Source organism: Scyliorhinus canicula, chromosome 1 (assembly GCF_902713615.1).
Source record: "Scyliorhinus canicula chromosome 1, sScyCan1.1, whole genome shotgun sequence".
Classification (NCBI taxonomy): domain Eukaryota; kingdom Metazoa; phylum Chordata; class Chondrichthyes; order Carcharhiniformes; family Scyliorhinidae; genus Scyliorhinus; species Scyliorhinus canicula.
In genome coordinates this window covers 135,653,694-135,678,899 of record NC_052146.1, presented here as the reverse complement: position 1 = coordinate 135,678,899, position 25,206 = coordinate 135,653,694, and the positions used below count along the sequence as shown (strand labels likewise).

At 46.0% G+C, this 25,206-nt stretch overlaps 1 protein-coding gene across 1 annotated transcript; it reads left to right on the top strand.

The window, feature by feature from the left end:
• The first annotated feature begins 507 nt into the window (after positions 1–507).
• On the top strand, positions 508–22,370 carry LOC119967771 (tissue alpha-L-fucosidase-like). The gene is made up of 8 exons (XM_038800732.1): positions 508–996; positions 6,711–6,845; positions 8,188–8,325; positions 10,184–10,289; positions 14,446–14,646; positions 15,727–15,914; positions 19,091–19,190; positions 21,767–22,370. Exons 1-8 carry the CDS (start codon positions 641–643, stop codon positions 21,905–21,907), a joined length of 1,365 nt encoding a protein of 454 aa, XP_038656660.1. The 5' UTR covers positions 508–640; the 3' UTR covers positions 21,908–22,370.
• The last annotated feature ends 2,836 nt before the right edge of the window (positions 22,371–25,206 follow it).

Genomic DNA, 25,206 nt, shown 5'->3' with positions numbered 1-25,206 from the left:
CCTATGGTTCATGGGAGAACTGCAATCATCTACATTGCTGTAAATCTCAATATCACAAAGAACAATCTGCATCATAACCATCATTCCTGAAACAGATGGTTCCTTCACTGCTGAAGGCCAGCGCTGATTTTCTGTTTCTGTGAACGTATTTTTTTTGCATAATGGCATCAGTAGAAATCACAAGTCGAAAGCCCTCGGTGCTGGGACTGAAATGGAAGAATGATCGGTAGTAAGGGGGGAAATGTCTCCGGAGCAGGGTGAAGTTTCTAATAAAATGGGGATTGTGGGTTTATGAAGCACACAACATAATTATTTACATCACGCTGAAATCTGCAGCGTGTTACTTAACAGTGATATCATTTATGTTGAGAATGTGAGATTTCCCCTTTCAGAGGATGGCATTACCACTTTAAGGCTAATTTACGTCGGACGATCATAATTCGTTACAAATATTCAACGACGATAACAATCGCCGTCAGAATACTTGCGACTATGGGGATGGCTGTTACACGAGGAATTTGCAAAAAAACAAAGGAAATTCTACTCATTAAAAGAGGAAACATTTTCTGGAACAAGGGTAGCCTTAAGAAGGAAATAAGCCGGGTGACATTTCCGCATAAACTAACACAAGTTGCCGATCATGGGGTGGAAGAGTTTTGTCAGCTGTATTTGTGTAACTGGGATTTTATGGCCCGGGGTTGCTCCGGATCGCCGTTACCAGCCGGACTGGAAGAGTCTGGACAGCAGACCCCTGCCCTCCTGGTACGACGAGGGGAAATTTGGAATTTTCATTCACTGGGGAGTCTTTTCCGTGCCCAGCTTCGGCAGCGAGTGGTTCTGGTGGAACTGGAGAGCCGCGCATCAACTCAAATATGTGGACTTTATGAAAAAGAACTACCCAGCGGGGTTCACGTACAGCCAGTTCGGCCCACAATTTACCGCAGAGTTCTTCGATCCGGACCAGTGGGCAGAGGTGTTCCGGAGATCCGGAGCCAGGTACAAGATGCAGAACTTCCCCCAAACCCGGGAAATGTTATGAATAAGTCGAGGCGAAAGTTAATATTTACTGAGCGGTGTTGTAAAAAGAGCCGACAGACATCAAAATTTGTCACAAATTTATATCAAAAAGATGTTTGTTACTTTATTGACTGTGATGCTCGACATACTGTCAATATTTTAATTGTTCTGGGTGTGACATTTTAATGCCGCTTTCAACAGGGCTGCCAAATTAGTTTGTGGGGTTTTCTTGAGGTTTGATCACATGACACCCGGATCACATGACACTTCACACTGCAGCCACATGATCACTTTATCCAGACCGGGAGATATTACCCCTGCGGTTGATTATCTTTGATCCTTTCCTGTCAGCTTCCCCTCCCTGGTAGTCCTCCGTGTGAATACTGAAGCACATTCCATGAATTGTTTCTTCAGATTTGGATCACAGTGGTGATAGAAGTGAAAACTGGAAATTTGAATTGTAAGCAGAAAATGTTGAAAACAGAAAAGCCGTTCTGGCAGAAATCAGTGAGCACTTCTGATCCCTGGTCCCAAAACAAATTTAATTCGGAATTGAAATCCTCTGGTCGGTTCTCATTGACATAGAACTCCTAAAGTGCGCTGGGAGGCCATTTGGCCGATCGAGTCTGCACTGACCCTCTGAAAGAGCACCCTTGCCAGGCCCTCTCCCAAGAACCCCACGTAACCTGCACATCTTTGGGCACCAAGGGATCATTTAGCACGTCCAAATAACCTAACCACATCTTTGGAAAAAAGCAAATTACTGTGGATGCTGGAATCTGAAACAAAAGGGAAAATGCTGGAAAATCTCAGCAAGTCTGGCAGCATCTGTAGGGAGAGAAAAGAGCTGACGTTTAGAGTCCAATGACTCTTTGTCAAAGCTTTGACAAAGAGTCATCGGACGCAAAACGTTAGCTCTTTTCTCTCCCTACAGATGCTGCCAGACTTGCTGAGATTTTCCAGCATTTATCCAAACCACATCTTTGGCGTATCATTATTGGATTCAAGAGTATAATGTATTGGTGGTGGAAGTGTGAGGTACAGGAAAGTACTTCGATGGAACCGAAGATTATTGTATCTGAATCTATTGTCAAGTTTTCAAAAATATAAATTAGAGTACCCAATTCTTTGTTTCCAATAAGGGGCAATTAAGCATGACAATCCACCTACCAGACACATTTTTTTGGGTTGTGGGGTAAGACCCACACAGACATGGGGAGAATGTGCAAACACCACACGGACAGTGACCCGGGTCAGGATCGAACGCGGGTCCTCGGTGCCATGAGGGAGCAGTGTTAACCACTGCGCCACCATGCAGCCTTGTGGAGTGAAGAGTATTTTTATTTGTAATCCATTGCATGTGTCCATTATTTTTACAAGAACATAAACATAGTAGCAGGAGTAGGCCATTCAGCCCTTTGAACAATTATTGATCTCACTCTTGAACATAGACAATCACTGAACCTCCATAGCTGTGAAGGAACATCACACCTATCCAGCTACCATGTGTTTCATGCCCCAACAGTAACCAGACAACACACTGATTCAAGATCATTATCCAAGCTGTAGCCTGTCACCATCATGTGACTCACAGGTTTCCCGAACAAAGGAATACAAGGGATATCATATTGTTAAACTCAATTACAGGTAATTTAGATATACAAATCATTCTGAAATAATCAATACTTAATTACAACAAAGTTAATCCCTGACCTGTTATCAGTTAATTATGGAGACAGGGGGTCCATTGTTCCTTGTGTAACAGGATACAACTGTGAGTTCCTGACTAAATATCAGCTAACTATGGAGTCTGGTGTTGTATCAACATTCCTCCTTGTCGATTGTTCCGTGTGTTCCTGCTGGCTGGAATGACTTTAACCCCTTCAGTCCTCAATTTTGGCCCTTGGGTTTACCCAAACTGGCCAAGTTGGTGTTGAAAATAGTCAGTCTTCCTAAACGATCCTGCTGTAAAAATCAGCTTCCATCTTTTCCCCCTGTTTCCTGTTTGCGAGGCGCCATCAGTATTTATTGGGGCGCAATTAGGGGAGTGAATTTGGCAGCTTTTCATTTGGAGACAACACATCACGGTTATCCATAAAAGCATTAAGCCTGTGCCTATGGTCACCCCTATTGTAAAAAATCTCCAACCAGTTGGTCAGCCGATTACCTTCGGATCCTGGCATAAAGATATCCCACCAGTGATCAATCCCAGATTGCCTTACCCCAGTGGTAGATTAGATGGCTAGGTTCACTTCTATATGCCCATTGTGGGCGTACTCTTCAGAGATGACATTTTAGAGCGATTTTAGGAGCTTACCTAGCTACCTTTTCTGGGGGTTTCATCCATAAACAATGAGCCGTCTCACCCAGTGCCAAACAACCCCGAGGTTTTCCCCAGCAGATGGAACTCACCCACAGTTAGAGAATCCATTACTTGAAAACAAAAGTTATGATTACTAATGCTGATCAGGTCCCCAAAGATGATTTCCCTTTCACACCACTGAAGTAGTTCCTGCCTGTACAGCTTTAAATGTCCCCAACAATGGCAGGATGTAAATGCTATAATTCTTTCGGGGCTCAAGGGTTCCGCATACACACAATATAATGTTCTGATTCTGTGCAGCAATCTCCCGTACTGCCATAAGTCAAGCCTCCTTGGTGGGTCAGGTATCATCTTGACCCAGTTCGGCAGACCCAGCCTCCCAATTCTACACCCAGTAATTCATTTCTTTAACAATACCATTGGCGTGATTTTCTTGTGGGACTGCCATTATAAAGTTGCTTAGTCTGCATGAACCTCACAGTGACGGGTAACCACTTGCTTGTGTCAGTCTTGATGTATATTGAGGAAGTTTGATTTATAGGGAAGTAATTGGTTCCTCCCCGTCGGTTTTTAATGTCGGACTTAACCTTTCCCGAGATTTAATGGGCGGAGTATCACTTTGCCTGCGATTTAGCTCACATGATTATCCCTTTGGCAATTTGGTTAGGCGTCTGCAGAAGCTCCTCACCTCTTGTAAATCTAAAGTAGTTAAAGTATATTCTGTCCCATAAGCCCCATATTGTAGCCCTTTCCAACTTCTGTGGCTACCCAAGAGGAATAACTATTCAACTTGGTAGCTGCAACGAATTGTCATAATTACCTTGTATGACTTGTGCCACCACGGTTGGAGACGGCTACACTCTCGCCGACTTGGGGTACCTTTTTGATTTTTCAAATTACTGATCTCGCTCCAAATCCGAATTGCCTATTGGTCCCTGACTTCCTTCCTGATCATGTGTCGTTGCTTGGTTCATTCGCTCACATATTCTCAGATCCGAGGGACCTTACATTGATCCCTCCGGAAATTCCTCCTTCAGGCAATTGCACAACTCAAAGGGTGTAAATCTGGTGCTCTGTTTGCGTGTGGCTACCCTGGTTCCTGAATTGCTTTTGCTATAATGTGCACCAATGACAGATTGAAATATTCTATTGAATAGCACCCACTATCCCAATTCCCATTTGTGGTTTTGATTTCCTGTCTCTATCGTCTACCCTCAATTAATTCATTAATTCTATCTAATTTGATGGATCCCACGAGTTACCATCCTATCCCAGTCACAAGTCCTGGAGAAATTTTGCAGTCCAATAAAATATTGTCAAACAGAAATAAAACATTTTTATTTGCTTCGAGACAGTAACATGTTTTGATTGCTTGTTCTGTATCTTAAATGATATTATTATTTTTAAAACTAACGTGCTAAATTACAGCACACTTTTCACATCTCAGAATCGTCCCATATTTAAACAGCGTTGTTGGGCAGAAAGATTCAATTAATGTTTATTTCAATTTCTTCTTCAAAGGAAACTTGAGGGGCAGCACGTGGCACAGTGGTTAGCACTGCGGCCTCACGGCGCCGAAGTCCCAGGTTCGATCCCGGCTCTGGGTCACTGTGTGGAGTTTGCACATTCTCCCCGTGTTTGCGTGGGTTTCGCCCCCACAACCCAAAAGATGTGTTGGCTCGGTAGATTTTCCACACTAAATTGCCCCTTAATTGAAAAAAAAATTAATTGGGTATTCTGAATTTATTTTTTAAAAACTTTAGACAGTGACCTAAGCCGGGAAACGAGCCCAGGTCCCTGGTGCTGTAAAGCAACAGTGCTAACCACTGCTACCGTTTACAAGCCTGTATTTCATTTACAGATTGGGCAACCATTTTAGCACAGTATTATCCCAGGACCCCTGACCCACTTTTGCTTGAATTATGGCATGTGCTTCTTGCAGCTCATTAATTTTCTATCAAAAACCTACTTTTCCACTATTTTTCTTAGGGATGAATAACTCAAGTAATAATATAATAATCTGCGGTAGTCAAAGGCACTGTTACGATGTTCCTTATCTGGGTCCTGTTGCACTGTGCTTTCACTGCTGTTTGTTGAGGCTATCCATACTGAGGGAGGGGAGTATTGGGTCCATTATATGGAGGTGGATGCTCCCCTTTTATTTTTAGTTCTCCTTTTGTTCTTCGTACTCTGCTAAATCTCAATCAGTGTTAGTTTCTTCTGGGAAGAATCCGTCAGCTGTGGTAACCTGCATCACAGCGAGGGGAGCTGTCCCCATATACTTTTTAAAAAAACGTTTGGGGCAATTTAGTGTGACCAATCCACCTACCCTGCACATCTTTGGGTTGTGGGGGTGAGACCCATGCAGACACAGGGAGAATGTGGAAACTCCACACGGACAGTGATCTGGGGCAAGGATTGAATGCAGGTCTTCAGTGCCATGAGGCAGCAGTGCTAACCACTGCTCTACTGTGCTGCCCTGTCCCCAAATACTTCTAAATAAGCGTTGTTTGCTTCAAGAGAATTCTGTGGCTTCTGGTACAGCCTCAGTACATTGAAGAGTAAAAAATGGCCCAGCAAGCCACTCGGTTCAAAGGCAATGAGGGATGGGTAATAAATGCCCAGCAAACGACATGACACCCACATCCCATGAATAATTTGTTTAAAAGCGGGAGCAGAACTTAGTTTTACCAGACTGATTTCTGGGATGACCGGATATGATTAGAGATTAGGCCGACTAGGGTGCTTAAAAGAATGAGAGGGGATCTCATTAACAGGTATCACATTCTGATGGGACCAGACAGGTGATGTTCCATCTGGCTAGAACAAGGGGTCACTATCTAAGGATATGAGGGAAGCCATTTAAGACTGAGTTGAGGAAAAACGTTTTCACTCAGAGGTGGTAAACGTGTGGAATTGTCTTACAGAGAAGACTGTGGAGGCCAATATCTGAATTTGTTTAAGTAGGAAATAGAGAAAGGTGTCAAGGGGTGAGGAGAGTACGGAGCACGTCATTGAGATACAGATTTGCCATGATCATATTGAATGATAGAGCAGGCTTGAAGGGCCGAATGACCTCCTCCGGCTTCTAGCTTCTATTTTCTATAGTCACTTGTGCGCACTGAGAAAAAATATACTAATAATCTTTATTATTGTCACAAGGAGGCTTATTGGTAAGAAGAAAAGCTTTGCAATACTTGCCAAAAGCCACTTCAGAAAATCTCAATGGAAGAGCAAATGCAGTAGCTTTTGTTTGGATCTTTTGCTTCTTATCGAGCTGACCTTTCTTTGAAATGATCTAGAATATCCAGAAGTGTTGGGGACAGTGGTATGGATTCTCAAACGGCTTTCTTGTGGTTTGTGATTTCAGGTATGTGGTTCTGACAGCCAAACACCATGAAGGATTCACAAACTGGGGATCATCTGTTTCATGGAACTGGAACTCCATTGACACGGGTCCTCATCGAGATTTGGTGGGTGACCTGGGAAAAGCAGTTCGAAAACGGTTTGTCTTTAATTCTATGTATTTGGGGAAATTGCAATGTATTTACAATCACATTGATGCATATTGACAACTAAAACCCACGTTAAGCCCACAGAATACAGATAGAGTGGTACCAAAATGTGCCATTATGAGTCAAGTCAGGATTTGTTCAATAATCAATTCCGACCCGGAAACGCATTGGGAATAATACCCAATTTACATAAACTTTCCAGTGTAGAGAATCCCTCCAACTATTCAATTGTCCGAAAGCAAGTTTTGTGATGATGTGATTTTGTTTTTATCACTTGTATTTACAGAAATGTTAAATAAAGTTAAAGCAATGTATCTAAGCATTATTTTATTTCCTGTGACATTTTCTAAATTCAACAGGAATATCCCATAATGATAGAACATAGAACAGTACAGCACAGAACAGGCCCTTCGGCCCTCAATGTTGTGCCGAGCCATGATCACCCTACTCAAACCCACGTATCCACCCTATACCTGTAACCCAACAACCCCACCCCCCCAACCTTACTTTTATTAGGACACTACGGGCAATTTAGCATGGCCAATCCACCTAACCCGCACATCTTTGGACTGTGGGAGGAAACCGGAGCACCCGGAGGAAACCCACGCACACAGGGGGAGGACGTGCAGACTCCACACAGACAGTGACCCAGCCGGGAATCGAACCTGGGACCCTGGAGCTGTGAAGCATTTATGCTAACCACCATGCTACCCTGCTGCCTGAAATGATGTTGCGAATTGAGGTGACACTTTCTGATAAAGATTGCCAAAAGCTGTAACATTTCTGTTTTTCAGCTTTTGAAACTTCAGGTGGCAAATGTATGCCAAAACAAATGCTTATCATTTTAGTTATGGGAAAAATAGAAGGCTGTGTTAAGAGAAACTGTTAACATTTAGCTGAGGTTTCTATTCTCAACGAATGAGGATTATTTTGTGAGCTATTGAAATGCACTGCTGCAGATGAATAGTGGCAAGTCCCATAAAATGCCCATTCTATCCTTCTCAACGTTTACCTCCTACCTCAATAGTCTCGGCCACTGCATTTGAGGCATTCATTCACTCATTGCTGCATCTTTTGTTGTTTTGCACCTTTATTTGTTGCAATCTTTTGTATTCTCAAATGCTCTGTGACCTGCAGCTTTTCTTCATGAAGTGCCTTACCTATCTTGTAAAAAGAATAAGAATTTTGCACCTGAGGTTATTTACACCTACAATAGTTGTTTCACTTTTATCTTGCCTTATTTGGTGTTTTATTTCTAATATCTTAATTTTTTGAAAGTGAATGGTCCATTTTGAAATTTAATATATCAAACATGTTCTTCTGTTGCAACAGGAATTTAACTTATGGAGTGTATCATTCCCTCTTTGAGTGGTTTCATCCTCTCTACTTGTATGACAAAAAGAACCATTTCAAGACACAGAAATTTGTTGTGGAGAAAACGTTACCAGAGCTGTATGATTTGGTTATGAGGTAATGGAAGATGCACTTCTACAATATTGTGTGTGAGCTCACCTCATTATTGAATCATAGTGGCTCCGATTTTCCACTCCTAGTCACTCCGGTGGGTTGGATGACAGGAGTGGAAAATTCTGCAAGAAGGCCAAAGTTGCATTTCATGACGACGTCACACCAGGAAGCAATTGCCCCCTCCCCCATCAGCAATGGGCCGCATTTACCTCGCTGTAATAAATAAACATATTTATCAGGCCATATTCCAGAATCGTCCCCCCCACCCCCATAACAAAAAAATCCAATGATGGCATAAGAACGACAGGTTTGGTAATGAACAAGGAAAGATTAACCATATTACAATACTCCTTCACCTAAACTATACCCTTACAGATTCATAAGGACAACATAAGTTACAAAGTCTAACTTGTACTCTAATGTTCACAGAAATACAGTTTATGTAAACCAATAGATGATCTGTGACCAGACACACCACACTCTGTAACCAAGTGAATGATGCCACCTAAAGTAAATTGTTGGGATTTCTCATTACACCCCCAGATGCTTGTCTCACTGTTTGCCAACTGGTTTCACAGAAGCTCCGTCTTGGGTTTCCAATCTCCACCTTTTTAAGAACTCGCCAGTAATTTCCTCCCAAACTTCGCTTTCAGTTGGACATCTTCAAGGATCAACCTCCACGGTTTCAACCTTTCCTTCTGATGTTCCTCTCCCCTGAATCATCACATCCATTCAAGCTTCACCTTCCACGCACCCTCCAAGATACTCAGCTGTGCCAACAGAATTCTGCTGCTTCACCCTCCCACAGTAACGTGTCACCGACCTTTGGCTGTCTCCTCAGGTTATTTTTGGCATCCTGCAAGCCCACTTTTTCTTGATTCTGCTCCCCGCAGTTTTCTCTCTTTAATTTGGAGCCTTTTCCAAGGCTCCTTACTTCAATTTCACTGAACAGGGACCTTGTTCAGATTCCTGTTCTTGTTCTTTGATTTGAATGGCAGCTTGGGCCATTCTCTTTGTCCCATTTCTGGAACTTGCTCATGTTCTTTTGGGAAATCTACTTCCTGCAGTCAGCTCCTTCTGGCACCTGCTTCTAACTCAACTAAAACAACTAAAATGAAAGCAAATTACTGCGGATGCTGTACTCTGAAATGAAAGAGAAAATGCTGGAAAATCTCAGCAGGTCTGGAGCATCTAGGCAGCCCTTCAACAGGCGCCGGAATGTGGCGGCTTGGGGCATTTCACAGTAACTTCCTTGAAGCCTACTTGTGACAATAAGCATTATTATTATTATTATTATTATTATTATTATTACTATTATAATAACTTGACACCAAAAGTCAGGCTCCCTTTTTTTTACACAAATAGTGAATTAAAAATTAAACTTTGGTATAAGATATAGCTTTAAGTTTAACCCCGCAACACCAATATAGAACATAGAACAGTACAGCACAGAACAGGCCCTTCGGCCCTCAATGTTGTGCCGAGCAATGATCACCCTACTCAAACCCACGTATCCACCCGTAACCCAACAACCCCCCCCCCCCCCCCCCCCCCCCATAACCTTACTTTTTTTTTTAGGACACTACGGGCAATTTATCATGGCCAATCCACCTAATCCGCACATCTTTGGACTGTGGGAGGAAACCGGAGCACCCGGAGGAAACCCACGCACACACGGGGAGGACGTGCAGACACCGCACAGACAGTGACCCAGCCGGGAATCGAACTTGGGATCCTGGAGCTGTGAAGCATTTATGCTAACCACCATGCTACCGTGCTGCCCCTAAATATAACTTGCTTAAAATCGTCTCTATTTCCTAACACGTGAATTTTGATTTTTTTTTTTTTTGTTCCCCGATAGGTATAAACCAGATATAATCTGGTCAGATGGAGACTGGGAAGCACCAGATACGTACTGGAATTCAACTGGATTTTTGGCTTGGCTTTACAACGATAGCCCTGTCAAGGTTCTTCTTAACACTATTCACAAGATCATTACGGAGGATTATAATTAACTCACTTTTAATTTGTTAACCTATTTGGAACAACGGCCCTTCCTCCCACTATCTACATGCTTTATTTGTTCCCTCATTTCATTGAATTTAGCTGGGTTAAAATTAGGGACGGGAGTTAACTAACTGGAACAAAGTCCCATAGTGAGTACGTTTAGCCTCATGTTTCCTGGCACTTGCAGCGCCCAGAAACACAATGCTATAAATCTGTACCCGGTTAGATAGGGGGCCTCAGTGGTGAACGTACGACTTCGGCTGCAAATAGCCCCATTTTGTGCACTGAGGAGCTCCACTCGCCGGAACTCCTCAGTGTAGCGAGAGATCAAAATGGCGTCCTGTGGCGGAATTCTCCGACCCCCCACAGGGTCGGGGAATCGCCCGAGGCCGCCGTAAATCCCACCCCCGCCGTGGCCATAATTCTCCGCCACCCGGGAATCAGCGGGAGCGGGAATCAATGCCCGCCGGTCAGCGGGACCCCCCGTGGCGATTCTCTGGCCCACGATGGGCCAAAGTCCCGCCGCTGTCAGGCCTCTCCTGCCAACGTGGTTTAAACCACCTCTGTGCCGGCGGGATTGGCGGCATGAGCGGGCCGCCGAGGTCCTGGGGGGGGCGCGGGGCGATCGGACCCCGGCGGGTGCCCCCACGGTGGCCTGGCCTGTGCCGTGGGGGCACTCTTTTTCTTCCGCCGCCGCCACGGCCTCCACCATGGCGGAGGCGGAAGAGACCCCCTCCACCGCGCATTCGCCGGTGGTGACGTCAGCAGCCGCTAACGCTCCGGCGCATGCGCAGGCTCACGCCGGCCGGCAAAGGCCTTTCGGCCAGCCCCGACGCCGGCCGGCGTAGCGCCAAAGGCCGTTGGCGCCGGTTTTGGCGCCAGTCGGCGAAGCGGGAACCACTCCGGCGCGGGCCTAGCCCCTAATGGTGCGGAGAATTCCGGGTAGGGGAGAATTTCGCCCCTGATCTCTGGAACCCCCAAAGCGACCCCAATGCACTATGGGAGGATCCCCGGACACTGCAAGACGCACACAGGGCGCCCCGGCTCGATCACCACTGAGCACAAAAATGCCATCTGGGCACCTTGGCAATGCCAGGCTGGCATCCAAGTGCCACTGTCAGGGTTCCCAGATGGCACCAGCAGTCCCAGTGTACCACCCTGCCCAGAGGGCATGCACCAGAGCACCTCCAATCCCCTGGGAGACCCACACGAGTGCTGTTCTGTCTGGTCCCCGTTTGTGGAGACCAGTACTGAACGGCTCTTGCACGAGTTCCCCGACGCAAAGGGCATAGATCCTAATGCCTAGGGTACCTCGGGAAACTGCATATTAAAGTGAGACTAGTTGTCTCGCTGTAATATGCAGATTTGTCAAAATGTGATCCTGCCCACAATGGGATAGATTCACATCACAACGTCTCTCAAGATTGCATTTGATCTCATGAGGCGAGGCGAGCCGGGTAGGTCCCAGGAACAGGGTCCCCAGGCTTCTTTCGGCCACGCTGCGTCGCGATGCTTTTTGGGACGCAACATGGGCATTCGATCACACCCTACGTATTTGTCTTTTGGCCCTGTGTGTTGCTGACTGCAGCTCACGGCCACTGTCTCCCTCCCCACCCCCAGGGATGGTATAACCTCCACCTTCTATACATTTTGTAGAGTTATTATGGCAGACAAGTAACACATTCTGCCTGCTGAGTTGATGCTGCAATTCTGGGTCATTGACAAATACCAACTGTTACGATCTCAGTTGATGTTATAATTGGACGGGAAGGGCAGCATGGTGGCCTAGTGGTTAGCACATCTGCCTCACGGCGCTGAGGTCCCAGGTTCAACCCCGGCTCTGGGTCACTGTCCGTGTGGAGTTTGCACATTCTCCCCGTGTCTGCGTGGGTTTCGCCCCCCACAACCTAAAAATGTGCAGAGTAGGTGGATTGGCCACACTAAATTGCCCCCTTAATTGGAAAAAATAATTGGATAATCTAAATTTATTAAAAAAAAAGAAAAAAAAATAATTGGACGGGAAGATCCCAGAATGGAACCCTGGCTCCAAAGACCGTAACATTTACTTTTCAAAAGGAAATGTGAAGGAACAGAGTCACAGGACTACTAATTAGCTTTTAACAACAAAGAAAACATTATTAAACATGAAAATTTTGACTACAATATAATACTCCTTCACTCCCACTTATCTTTGCAAATGTACACAGATTTTAAGGATAACACAGGGTACAAAATATATCTTGTTCCATGATGTTCGTAGTAAAGATACAGTCCCTGTAACCCAACAGGATAAAGTGATCAGACAACACCGCACTCTGAAACCAAGTGGCAGATAGATGAGTTCCATGGATTTCTCCTCAAACTCCACCCCCCCCCCCCCCCCCCCAAGACATGTGTTTCCAAATTCCATTCTCAAAAAGACCCACATTAAAATCTTCTTCCACACCAATGCTTTCTCTCATCTGTTCTAGCAAGGTTCCACCTCCAGGTTTTCCAAATCTCCTTTCATTATTCTTTTTTGTCTTGAGTTGCACATGCATCCAAGCTTCTACACAAAAACTCCAAGTCCTCAGTCCCCAACAGAATACTTTGTTTTCAAAGGCTGGAAATAAGGACACAAACTTGCGATTGCTTCAGATATGTGTCTTTTCTATAGCCAGTCTCATTGGTTCTTCTTTTCCCAGATCTCACTTTAACTTCAATGAACAGCACCCTGTTCCAATGGCAGTTGCTCTTTGTTCCTTTTTACTTAAATATTCCTGAGTTTCTTTTCCATTCTCTGGTTTTTAGAATAAACTGTCCTTTAGTTCCTCTGGAGATTGCTTTTGTTCACATTACTCCATTATATGGCTGTCCTGTTTCTCGCAAAGCAGAGAGCTGTTTACTTTTCCCATCATAAACTCTTTCAGCAAAATTGAAATGCAGTCTGAACTGAAACCAAGACCCCTGCAAACACTTTAGTCTGACATGACTCTAGCTGGAGTTGTATCCTTCCTTACGCAAAACACTAAATTAAATCTATGCCTTATTTCCAATATTTAACAATATAAATGGAGATCACTTAACCCACAGCATAAGGTGACTGTCTCTTGTGATTGTCTCAGTGAACCGGATTATGAACTGCTTGAATTTTCCAGAGTTTGTATTAAGATGATAGAAATATCCCACTAAAATAGCATTCCAGTTCTCCGTGCCCTTCCTATTTCTTTCGCTTGCTTCCATACTTCTACTCACCTAATTGTGTATTACAACACCCTTTGTGTTAGCTTGGGGTTTTCTCCACGTTAGAAATGTTCACTTTATAGCTTCCTACTGCGAGCAGGAACCACTGATTTTCCTTTTTCCAAGGTGTCCCTCGTATATCGAGAACTAAAGCTGGCTGCTTTTTGTCCACTTCATCCTTTCTTTTGGAGTGCTGTGTAACCTCCTCTTCATTCCCCTCTTCCTCTTTGTTCCCCTCTTCCTCTTTGCTTCCCCCCCCCCACTCCTCTCCCTCTCTCTCTCTCTCTTCCTTCTCCGCCACCTCCCCCCACCCCCACCTCCAAAGCGATGATGGTGCAAAGTGAAGGAGATGGTAATGGGAGAAGTAAAGAAACAAAAAATGTGTCTGGAGGAGGTGTAGGTGGGAATAATAGAATCATTCCTAACTGCAATTCCCCCAGTAATAATGGGCAGACATCATGATCAAAATTGTTAAACTAGATCTTGCAACCAACATCATGCAAGTAGAAAAAAGCCAGATCATCTGGTTATTATCACATTTCTGTTTTGCGATCTTGCTGTACAGGGGCTGGTTTAGCTCACTCAGCTAAATCGCTGGCTTTTAAAGCAGACCAAGCAGGCCAGCAGCACGGTTCGATTCCCTTACCAGCCTCCCCGGACAGGCGCCGGAATGTGGTGACGAGGGGCTTTTCACAGTAACTTCATTGAAGCCTACTCGTGACAATAAGTGATTTTCATTTCATTTCATTTCATACTTGCTGTACATAAATTATCTGCCATGTTTCCTACATTTCAACTGTGACCACACTGTGTTGCATATAAAAGGCTTGGTGATGTCTTAAGGGTGTGAAATACACTATATAAACATCTGTTCCTTTATATTTCTGTTGCTAGGATACTGTGGTAACCAATGACCGTTGGGGAGCTGGTTGTGGCTGTAAACATGGCGGGTTCTTCAACTGTGCAGACAAATACAGCCCAACCAAGATGCCACACCACAAATGGGAGAAGTGCACCTCAGTCGACACACACTCATGGGGATATCGCAGAAACATGCATTTGAATGACATGATGGATGTGCAATCCATTATCCATGTACGTACTCCTAATTAATCAATAGTGAACAGCACCAGAATGATAAATTCAAGTGAAGGTGCTTTGGAACTTGGTGCGTGCTTTGTGTGCTGACAAGTGAATCAGAGTTCATCTAAAGGTTGTTGAACCATTCAGAGCAGGAAGATTCCCAGGTTGATACAAAGTCTGTGCTGAGATATTACAATTGGCCTGAACCGTGTTGAATTTGGGAATGTAAGCATCCTATGTTGAAAGTGCATGGATGTTGGGTGCAGCAATGGTGCCTCTGTAGTAAACAGCCTATTGGCATGGCATGGTAGCACAGTTGCTTCACCGCTCCAGGGTCCCAGGTTTGATTCCTTGCTTGGGACACTGTGCGGCGTCTGCACATTCTCCCTGTGTCTGCGTGGGTTTCCTCCGGGTGCTCTGGTTTCCTCCCACAGTCCTAAAGGTGAGCTAGCTAGGTGGATTGGCCATGCTAAATTGCCTTTGAGTGTCCAAAAAAGGTTAGGTGGTTTTACTGGGTTACGGGGATAGGGTGGAAGTGTGGGCTTGAGTAGGGTGCTCTTTCCAAAGGCTGGTGCAGACTGGCCTCCTTCTGCACTGTAAATACTATGATTCTATGATGCTCCATATCACCACTCACACATAAAAGGCTTTTGAAAGTTCCTATCAATCCAACTGGTACTAGGAGCTGACATCTTAGAGGGGTGAAAATTAATGAGTTTTAATAATTCACAGCAAAAAGTAATTCTGTATATTTATTTCAGGTTTATTTAAAGAGGGAAAAATGTTGTCAAACTATTTATTTTTTTATTTGTGGAGAGAAAAGAGCATTTTGGTCACTTGTGTTTGACGTGATTTATATCAGTGACAACAAAATGTGGCAAACATTTTTCCAATGTTAATCATAAGAAATTAGGGATAGAGTAAAAAATGAAAGGGTGTAGATAATGGTAAGACAGTAAATTCTCTGTGTTGGGTACTGAAAAACTGCCAAAAACATGTATGTTCAATTACTGTGATGAGGCCAAAATTTAAAACCGGACCACAGACAATATGGACAGTAGTTTATCTCATTGACTTTTCTTCCTTTGGTAGAATTTGATGGATGCTGTGTCTTTTGGAGGCAACTTGCTGCTTGATATTGGTCCAACCAAAGAAGGCACGATCCCTGTCATTTTCCAAGAAAGATTGGAGGCCATGGGACAATGGTTAAATGTTAATGGTGAAGCAATATACGCATCAAAACCATGGCGAGTTCAGAAGGAGAACTCTACGAACATCTGGTAAAGTCAAGTCTATCAGGGTTAAATATAGTACAGCTGTTTCTCTTCACTTTATTGCCCCATTCTTCATTGTTCCGTTTAGTTGAACGTCCTGCTTGAAAACAAAGCTCGAAACATAGAACGACTTTGATACTGCTGATATTCAGGGATGGTGATGGACCAAGAGGATATACTAAGCAGAAGGAGGGGAAAGAGAGGCTGTGAGAGGTCAGAGGGCTGGGTGCTCTAGAGGCCAGGTGCACAGTGATTGAAGGAGCAGTTATCAATGATGGAATGGAGAGTGTGGGGAAACGGGGTGATTTCAGAGTGGGGGAGGGATGTAGCTGCCTCTGATCATTGTGGTAGGTTCAGATGGAGGGGTTTGAACCAAGGACAAGAACCATGGTCAACAAAAGCAAAAAACAACAAATATTGGAAAAAGACATTTTCACAGCCCCATCCATCCCCCAAACCAGCACCATGGGTGTTGCGAACACAACAGGAACTGCAGCAGTTCAAGAAGACAACTCACCACCACCTTCTCTTTTTTTAATGTATAAATTTAGAGTACCCAATTCATTTTTCCCAATTAAGCGGCAATTTAGTGTGTTAAATCCACCCACCCTACACATCTTTGTGTTGTGGGGGCGAAACCCACACAAGCACGGGGAGAATGTGCAAACTCCACGCGGCACAGTGACCCAGAGCCGGAATCGAACCTGGAACCTTGGCGCCGTGAGGCAGCAGTGATACCCATTGTGCCTCCGTGCTGCCCTCAGCCACCACCACCTTCTCAAGGGCAAATAGGGTTGGGAAATAAATACTGACCTAGCCAGTGATGACCACCTTGTAAGTGGGGGAAAAAACTTTGTCAATATCAAAATGAAATTCAGTTCTAATACTGTGGCTTAGTATAGCAATTGAATATCAATATTTGGATTTTAATGGTCTTGTGGGCTTTCACATCACACAATATAGTTACTAAACAGCCAGCAAGAGAGCCCACATGCAGTTTTTCATACAATTGCTGTATCTTTAGCAGGTTCTGTGATAGATTGGATTGGATTTTGTTTATTGTCAAGTGTACCAAGGTACAGTGAAAAGTATTTTTCTGCGAGCAGCTCAACAGATCATTAAGTACATGAAAAGAAAAGGAAATAAAAGAAAATACATAATAGGGCAACACAAGGTACACAATGTAACTAGATAACACCGGCATTGGGTGAAACATACAGGGGTGTAGTGTTAATGAGGTCAGTCCATAAGAGGATCATTTAGGAGTCTGGTAACAGCAGGGAAGAAGCTGTTTTTGAGTCTGTTTGTGTGTGTTCTGAGACTTTTGTATCTCCTGCCCGATGGAAAAAGTTGGAAGAGTGAGAAAGCTGGGTGGGAGGGGTCTTTGATTATGCTGCCCGCTTTCCCCAGGCAGCGGGAGGTGTAGATGGAGTCAATGGCTGGGAGGCAGGTTCGTGTGATGGACTGGGCAGTGTTCACGACTCCCTGAAGTTTCTTGTGGTCCTGGGCCGAGCAGTTGCCATACCAGCTGTGATGCAGCCCGATAGGATGCTTTCTAGGTGCATCTGTAAGAGTTAATGTGGACATGCCGTATTTCCTTCGTTTCCTGAGGCAGTATAGGCGCTGTTGTGCTTTCTTGGTGGTAGAATCGACGTGGGTGGACCAGGACAGATTTTTGGTGCTGTGTACCCAAAGGAATTTGAAACTGCTAACCATCTCCACCTCTGCCCCATTGATGCTGACAGGGGTGTGTGCAGTACTTTGCTTCCTGAAGTCAAAGACCAGCTCTTTAGTTTTTCTGGCATTGAGGGAGAGATTGTCGTCGCTGCACCACTCCACCAGGTTCTCTATCTCCTTCCTGTATTCTGACTCGTCATTATTCGAGATCCGGCCCACTATGGTCGTATCGTCAGCCAACGTGCATATGGAGTTCGAACCAAGTTTTGCTAGCCTGTCGTGTGTGTACAGGGAGTATAGTAGCAGCCTTGCGGGGCCCTGCTATTGAGGACTATTGTGGAGGAGGTGTTGTTGTTCATTCTTACTGATTGTGGTCTGTTGGTCAGAAAGTTGAGGATCCAGTTGCAGAGTGAGGAGCGAAGTCCTAGGTTTTGGAGCTTTGATATGAGCTTGGCTGGGATTATGGTGTTGAAGGCGGAGCTGTAGTCAATAAGTAGGAGTCTGATGTAGGAGTCCTTGTTGTTGAGAAGCTCTAGGGATGGGTGTAGGGCCAGGGAGGTGTCGACTGCTGTGGACCAGTTGCGGCGGTATGCGAATTGCAGTGGATCAAGGCGTTCTGGGAGTAGGAGGTGATGCACTTCATGACCAACTCTCGAAGAACATCATTGCGACTAATGTCAAGGCCACCGGATGGTAGTCATTGAGGCACGTTGCCTGGTTCTTCTTTGGCAGCGGTATGATGGTGGTCATCTTGAAGCTGGTGGGGAGTGGAGTAGGGACAGGTTAAAGATGTCCGCGAATACCTCTGCCAGCTGGTCCGCACAGGGTTTGAGTGCACGACCAGGGATCCCGTCTGGGCCAGGCGCCTTCCACGGGTTCACTTTCAGGAAGGCAGATCTGACTTTGGAAGCTGTGACGGTGGGTATGGATGTGTTATGGGCTGCTGGGGCGCTTGACAGCGGATCATTGGTTTTCTGCTCAAACCGAGTATAGAATGCATTGAGTTAATCGGGGAGGGGTGCTCTGCTGCTGGAGATACTGTTCGGCTTCGCTTTGTAGCCCGTTATGATGTTTCGGCCTTGCCACAACCGTCAAAAGTCTGTAACGCTAGTCTGTGATGCTACCTGTTTCCAAATTATCGGTTCTTTTGAAGGGAATTTTCCAATAGGAATTCCTGCGTGGACCAACAAAATTATAGCCGTGGCTTATTTTCTGAACATTGAAAATGCCTTAAGGACAGTAATGAATTCTGTAGTTACTGTAGCTGCGTGCAATTGATAAACATTTTGTGAAGGTAATGTCACTTCCTAGCACCCAGTGTCTAAATGCAGACGTAGTTTATAGAATTTCAACACCCATGTTCTTCATGTGTTCATGTACGATGGGGATCTAAATCCTAAATCCAGTAGAGATTATGCTGAACAATGAATAATTTTCAATCACATTTCCCACAAGCCTTTGCTTTTAATTTAGTGTTTACCTGTGTGATGGGTCTTTTCTTCCAGGTACACTAGTAAGGGATCCTCAGTTTATGCAGTGTTCACCAAGTGGCCCACTGATAATATCCTAAACCTGCAATCTCCAAAGAGCTCACCAGACACCAAAGTAAGTGCCTAGAATTTATTTCCTGCTGTTACTGTTTCTTTGCCTTTATCTGACCTGTTCACAGTTGTCTGCTCTGGAACCTCGGGAGGAGGTGCACATACAAATTTATCCAACATCGCTGTTAATCCTATGCAGACTGTGAAACTCCAGTATTGATTTTGTAGTTATCAAGAAAGTTGCTAACTATGCAAAGACGTTACTCTGGTTCTGCAATTATTGTCCTATGGTTGAATAGAAAAAAAGCTTATATTCATTCTTCATTTTATCTTTCTTTGTTTCTTTTTGTCTTGTTTAATCCATTATTTTTGATTTTTACATGCTCTACTTAACCTCGTCTATTCCTATGTCTCACTTTTACATTCTAATCTTTGTCTATGTTCCTCTCTTGCCATTCAAAATATCCCTTATTCTCAAATTCTACCTTCCACAAACTAGATATCATCCAAGACTCTTCTCACCGAGTTTGCACCAAGTTCTCTTCACGCATCTCCCACTTTGCTCGCTGATCCACATCACAACTTTGAACATTAAGCGACACTGCAACTTTTGTTTTCAAATTCATCCATCTCCTCCCACTTCACAGCCCTCTTTAGATATCGGCACTTCTAGCTTTTGGAATATCCCCAGTGTTAATTCTTCCATCACTTGCTGTGTCTCGAGCGGCAAGGACCTAAACTATGGTGTTCCCTCCCTAATTGACCTCTCTTTCCTCCTTAAGATGCTCCTTAAAAACTTATCTCTTTAACCAAGCTTTTCATCATCTACCGTAATATAATGTGGCTTAATGAGATTTTGTTTTCTACCGCTCCTAATGAAGCATTTTTGGACCTTTGTTTGACATTAAATGTGCCGTATAAATACCAATTCATAGAATCATAGAATTTACAGTGCAGAAGGAGACCCTTTGGCCCATCAAGTCTGCACCGGCCTTTGTAAAGAGTAACCCAGGCTTCCACCCTATCCCTGTAACCGAGTAAACCAAACTAACCTTTTGAACACGAAGGGGCAATTTAGCGGGGCCAATCCACCTAACCTGCACACCTCAGGAAGGAGTAGTGCTCCGAAAGCTCGTGTTTGAAACAAACCTGTTGGACTTTAACCTGGTGTTGTAAGACTTCTTACTGTGCTCACCCCAGTCCAACGCCGGCATCTCCACATCATGCACATCTTTGGACTGTGGAGGGAAACCGGAGCACCCTGAGGAAACCCACGCAGACATGGGGAGAAATAGCAAACTTCACACAGACAGTCACCTGAGGCCAGGGCCCTGGAGCTGTAAGGCAGCAGTGCTAACCACTGTGTCACCGTGCTGCACAGTTGCTGCTGTCCCCAGATGTCTACTGTTCTGTTAATTCTATTGAGTGCTGAATGTCTTTTGGAATTTGCATATTTATTATAAATGCTTATAATAATTAGTATTTTACTTTTAGAAATTTACATAATAAGAAATTGCATTACTGAGGGTGCTCCAGCCTGAAATCGCTCCACACTCGTTTTACACTCCAATATCTCTTTCTCTTCTGTCCTCCTCCCCTTCCCCCAACATTCCTTCCTTGGATTGGACCAGTAATTGCAAAGTAATGATTTAGTCATTCTGCCACTTCCTTGTCCTTGTAAATACCGCCCGTTGAGGGCGCGATCACTTTTTGGAAATTCTGTATATTAAAGACAGCTAGTCTCACTTTAATGTGCAGTTTCCCGAGGTACCTGAGGAGTTGGGATCTATCCCCTTGCCTCGGAGACCTCTGGGTGAATGCCGTTCAGTCCTGCCTCCACAAACAGGGACCAGACAGAACAGCACTCGGGGTCTCCTAGGGATTGCAGGCCCCCAGATGCATGCCCTTTTGGGAAGGGTGGTACCCTGGCACTGCGGTGCAACCTGGGCACCCCGGCAGTGCCATGTGTATGCCAGCTGGCAGTGGAACTGTCAGGGTGTCAAGATGTCATTGTTTTGCACGGTGGCCTAGCGTGGGTGTTGTGGGGGAGTGAGGGGGTGAGGGGGAGGGGGTGGGGGTGGGTGGGAGGGGGGGGTGGTGTTAGGCATTGCTTCAGGGCTCCAGATGTCTCGCTACACTGAGAAGTTCCGGTGAGCAGAGCTCCTCAGTGCACAATACAGGGATATGTGTGATCTCAGCCCACTGAGGCCCCGGATTTAACCCGGGTGTCATTTTATAGCATTGTGTTTCTGGGCGCTGTGAGCGCCGGAAAACACATAGCTAAATGCGCTCGCTGTGGGACTTGGTTTCCAATTGGTTAAATCCCTCTCGGTATCTAGTTATATATTCATCAAAACTCAAGTCCAGAAAGAGATGTCAAAAGCTGAATGAAACTTGGATGGCTTCATCAGTCATCTTCATCAACCACTATAATATTGCACTGAGAAATATTCAAAGGAATATTGCAAATGCTGGATTTTCTTGTGGGAAATAATGAAATGAAAATGAAATAGGGGAGAGACTGACAAAATTTTCCTTAGGAAATTAAATAACTTGCGTCGACTGTGTTAAAATGGGTTATGTCCAGTCCGGGGAAGAAATGAGCTTTATGTGTTGAATGTTCTTGTGTTCCCTCTCTAGGTGACGATGCTGGGAATTCCCGAGCCTCTGAAATGGAGGAATTATCCTGGACAGGGCATCTTAATCGCCTTATCCTCTGTTTCTCCGTTCACTCTCCCGTCGGAAAATGCTTGGACAGTGAAACTCGAAAGAGTTTCATAATCGGGAAGCAGCTTGGCCCTCTGAAGCAGCTCTCTGGGTTTAAAGAGGCTTTGCATTTGCTTGATCAAACTATTGGCTTCAAAAGTTTTGATGTAATTCAGTATGATTCTATTTGTTCTATTTTGACTATAGATGAATGTGATTTTTATCATATTTTGATAACTTGATCATAAGTTTGCTTTGGAAATGTCAGGCTTAGGATTTCACACTGTCAAGAACGAAGAACAAAGAAAAGTACAGCACAGGAACAGGCCCTTCGGCCTTCGAAGCCCATCCAAGAGGATGGGTAAAAACTGTGGTGATATGTTACAGTGCAGATTGCAGCTTATGTTGCCTGACTAACCATTGCAGGGCTTGGTAGCGGAATTTGACTCTCGGTTTTTGGGCTATTGTTTGATGTTTGGGGGCCCTTTTTTTATTTTCACTACTCATTTTTAAATAAATCAGTCACACTGAAAACCTACCTACTGTATTTGTGCCAATTTTGAAAAAAAAAAAATTATTTGCATGGTAAGGTAGCACAAATATCAAAGACTGTGGCCGCAATCTTCCAGCTTCGTTACACTCGCGCTCAAGCGTAACAAGGCCGGTGAATAGCGGGGAGGCCAAAAATGAGATCCGCACCGGGAGCCAAACAGATTGCAATGCAACCGGCCCGTTCCCAAAGGTGAAATCAGGATCTCGAAACCAATTATCACCACTTAAGCCCTATTTATATACAATCAACGAAAGCCACCCTACACCCACCGTCCTCCTGTCATTCAGCGGCCTCCGCAGCAAGTGGTCACGCTGGCGCCGATTAGTACTCCTTGAGAAAAACATGGACCTGGCGGAAGGGCATCCATGGGGAGCCGAGGAGGTGAGTAACCACCATTGCTCACAGGCAAAGAGCCCAGGTGTACTGGGCTTGCCGTCCCAGTGCTCGACAGGGGGAGTGGGGGACCCTCCGCAGGGGTAGACCGCCATGTGAGAGTGGGGGGGGGGGGTGCAACTTGGGGGGCAATCGCTCGCTGTATCACCATGCCAACCCCTGGATCCCAACCCCATTCCGGGGAAACCGTTGTTCCTGCCCGTCTGCCCCACCAATCACCCATAACCCCCACCGACTGCTGAGGACTCTGACTGCGCAGCTGAAGGCTATCGCTAACAGGGAATTGGCAATCGTGGTTAAGTGAGCACTTGACACATGCCAAGTGGATTCCTATGGGTAGGCGGGCCATGTAGCATGTGGAGTCATTGCCGAGCATCCCAATCACACCTTGATGCCTGGACAATGTACCTAAACATTGTGGGAGACAACATCACACATGCAGAAGCCAACATCCGAACACCCTGGGGATGGGGCACAGCTCCGGGGACATGACCACAGGCGGAGGGTGGGTGGGTGCCACGGGGAAGGGGGGGGGGGGGGGGGGGGGAGGGGGGGGTTACCTGGAGAAATGGAAAAACGGTTTGGGAGTCAGCCTGCATTGCGGAAGGAAGTGACAGAGGCATCATAATAGTTGTGCAAAAAGTTGTTTAATGTGCTGTACAATACCGCATTCCCGATAGAGCCAACCCTCACCCCTAATCCAGTGCCCTCAGTGATCCTCAACGTGCCTAGCCCTCCTAACTCTACCATTATGTCTTGGTGTTTCCCCAGGATGCGCATCTGAGGTGGAGACAGCCAGCTGCTTACCTCGTCCCAGGATGTCCCTGGCGGGCATCCTCTGGGGCCGAAGGGCCCCGCCTCACTTGTCAGCGGCACATGTCCTGTATGCTGACTGCGAGATGTGGCCTCATCAGAGGGTGGAACTCGAGGGACATGCTGTGGTCTTTGTCGCCATTCCATGGGATGGTCTGGGTTGCAATCCACCCCCCTCTCCCGAGCAGTGCCAATATGACCCTGGGGTTCACCTTGGGACAGAGGGGCAGCTGGTTTGAGCCCCGGCTGCCCCTGCATCATCTGGCTCTGCCAGCCCAGGCGGTACCCCATGACATCCTCCATGATGCTCCTCAGTGACTGGGAAGTGCTCTGCAGTGCCTCAGCCATGCCCACTTTGACTGGAACATGCTCCGCAGCGCCTCGGCCACGCCTATCTGAGAGCGGGGCATGAACCCCGCAGAACCTCACGGTTCTGCCTCTGGAAGTAGGTTATCTGGAGCTGATAGGGGCCTCACGGTAGCATGGTGGTTAGCATCAATGCTTCACAGCTCCAGGGTCCCAGGTTCGATTCTCGGCTGGGTCACTGTCTGTGTGGAGTCTGCACGTCCTCCCCGTGTGTGCGTGGGTTTCCTCCGGGTGCTCCGGTTTCCTCCCACAGTCCAAAGATGTGCGGGTCAGGTGGATTGGCCATGCTAAATTGCCCGTAGTGTAAGGTTAATGGGGGGATTGTTGGGTTATGGGTATACGGGTTACGTGGGTTTAAGTAGGGTGATCATTGTTCGGCACAACATCGAGGGCCGAAGGGCCTGTTCTGTGCTGTACTGTTCTATGTTCTATGTAACCTCATCAAGGTCGGCCTGGCGCTGGGTGACATCCCCCACTGAGGCAGACATACTGCCGAGACCCTCAGCCATGGCCGTCACCGACTGCGCAACGCCTTGGACACCTTCACTCATTGCCGACGTCATGCACCAGGCTCTCCACAGCGGTCGCCACCCTAGCAGGGATGGCCTCGGTGCCACTCATTGCCGGTACCATCTCCTGTGCCCGAGTCTCTGGAACTCCTCCAAGCTGCTATGGATCTGCTGGTGTGACGCTGACATCTCCCTCTGAATGTCCCAGCTGCTTCCTATCATCTCCATCAGCTCCAGATAACCTACTTCCAGAGGCTCAGCATCGGGCTGGGACCCGGCTGGGTCCTGGGGTCCCACAGATCTCCGACTGCTGTCTCGCCTGGGGGTTCCTGCCTTCACCTGATGCACACCAACAGCAGTGTGGTGCTCACCAGATTGTACCCCCCGAAGCCTGGCCATTAACATATCCCACCGAGGTGTGTATACCTGCGCTGGTGGAGGGTGGGGATGACAGTGGTGCCGCGACTATAACGGTTGCATCCTCGGAGCTCTCCTCGGAGTCAGGAGAAGGGGCCGCCTGGAATGGGCCGTCGGCTGGAGGACCTGCAGGAGGATTCTCAAGTGTGGCATCCTTCCGGCAGTCTGGGCCCTCTGCCGCAGGTTGTGGGAGAGTTTTTCCTGAGGAGCACAAAGAGCATCATTAGCCACACATGGGGCTCACAGTGAAGGGAGAGGGGATGTGAAGGCGGGTTTGGGAGATCTGGGAGTCACTTGGAGAGTTGGGGGTTGGATGCTCCCTT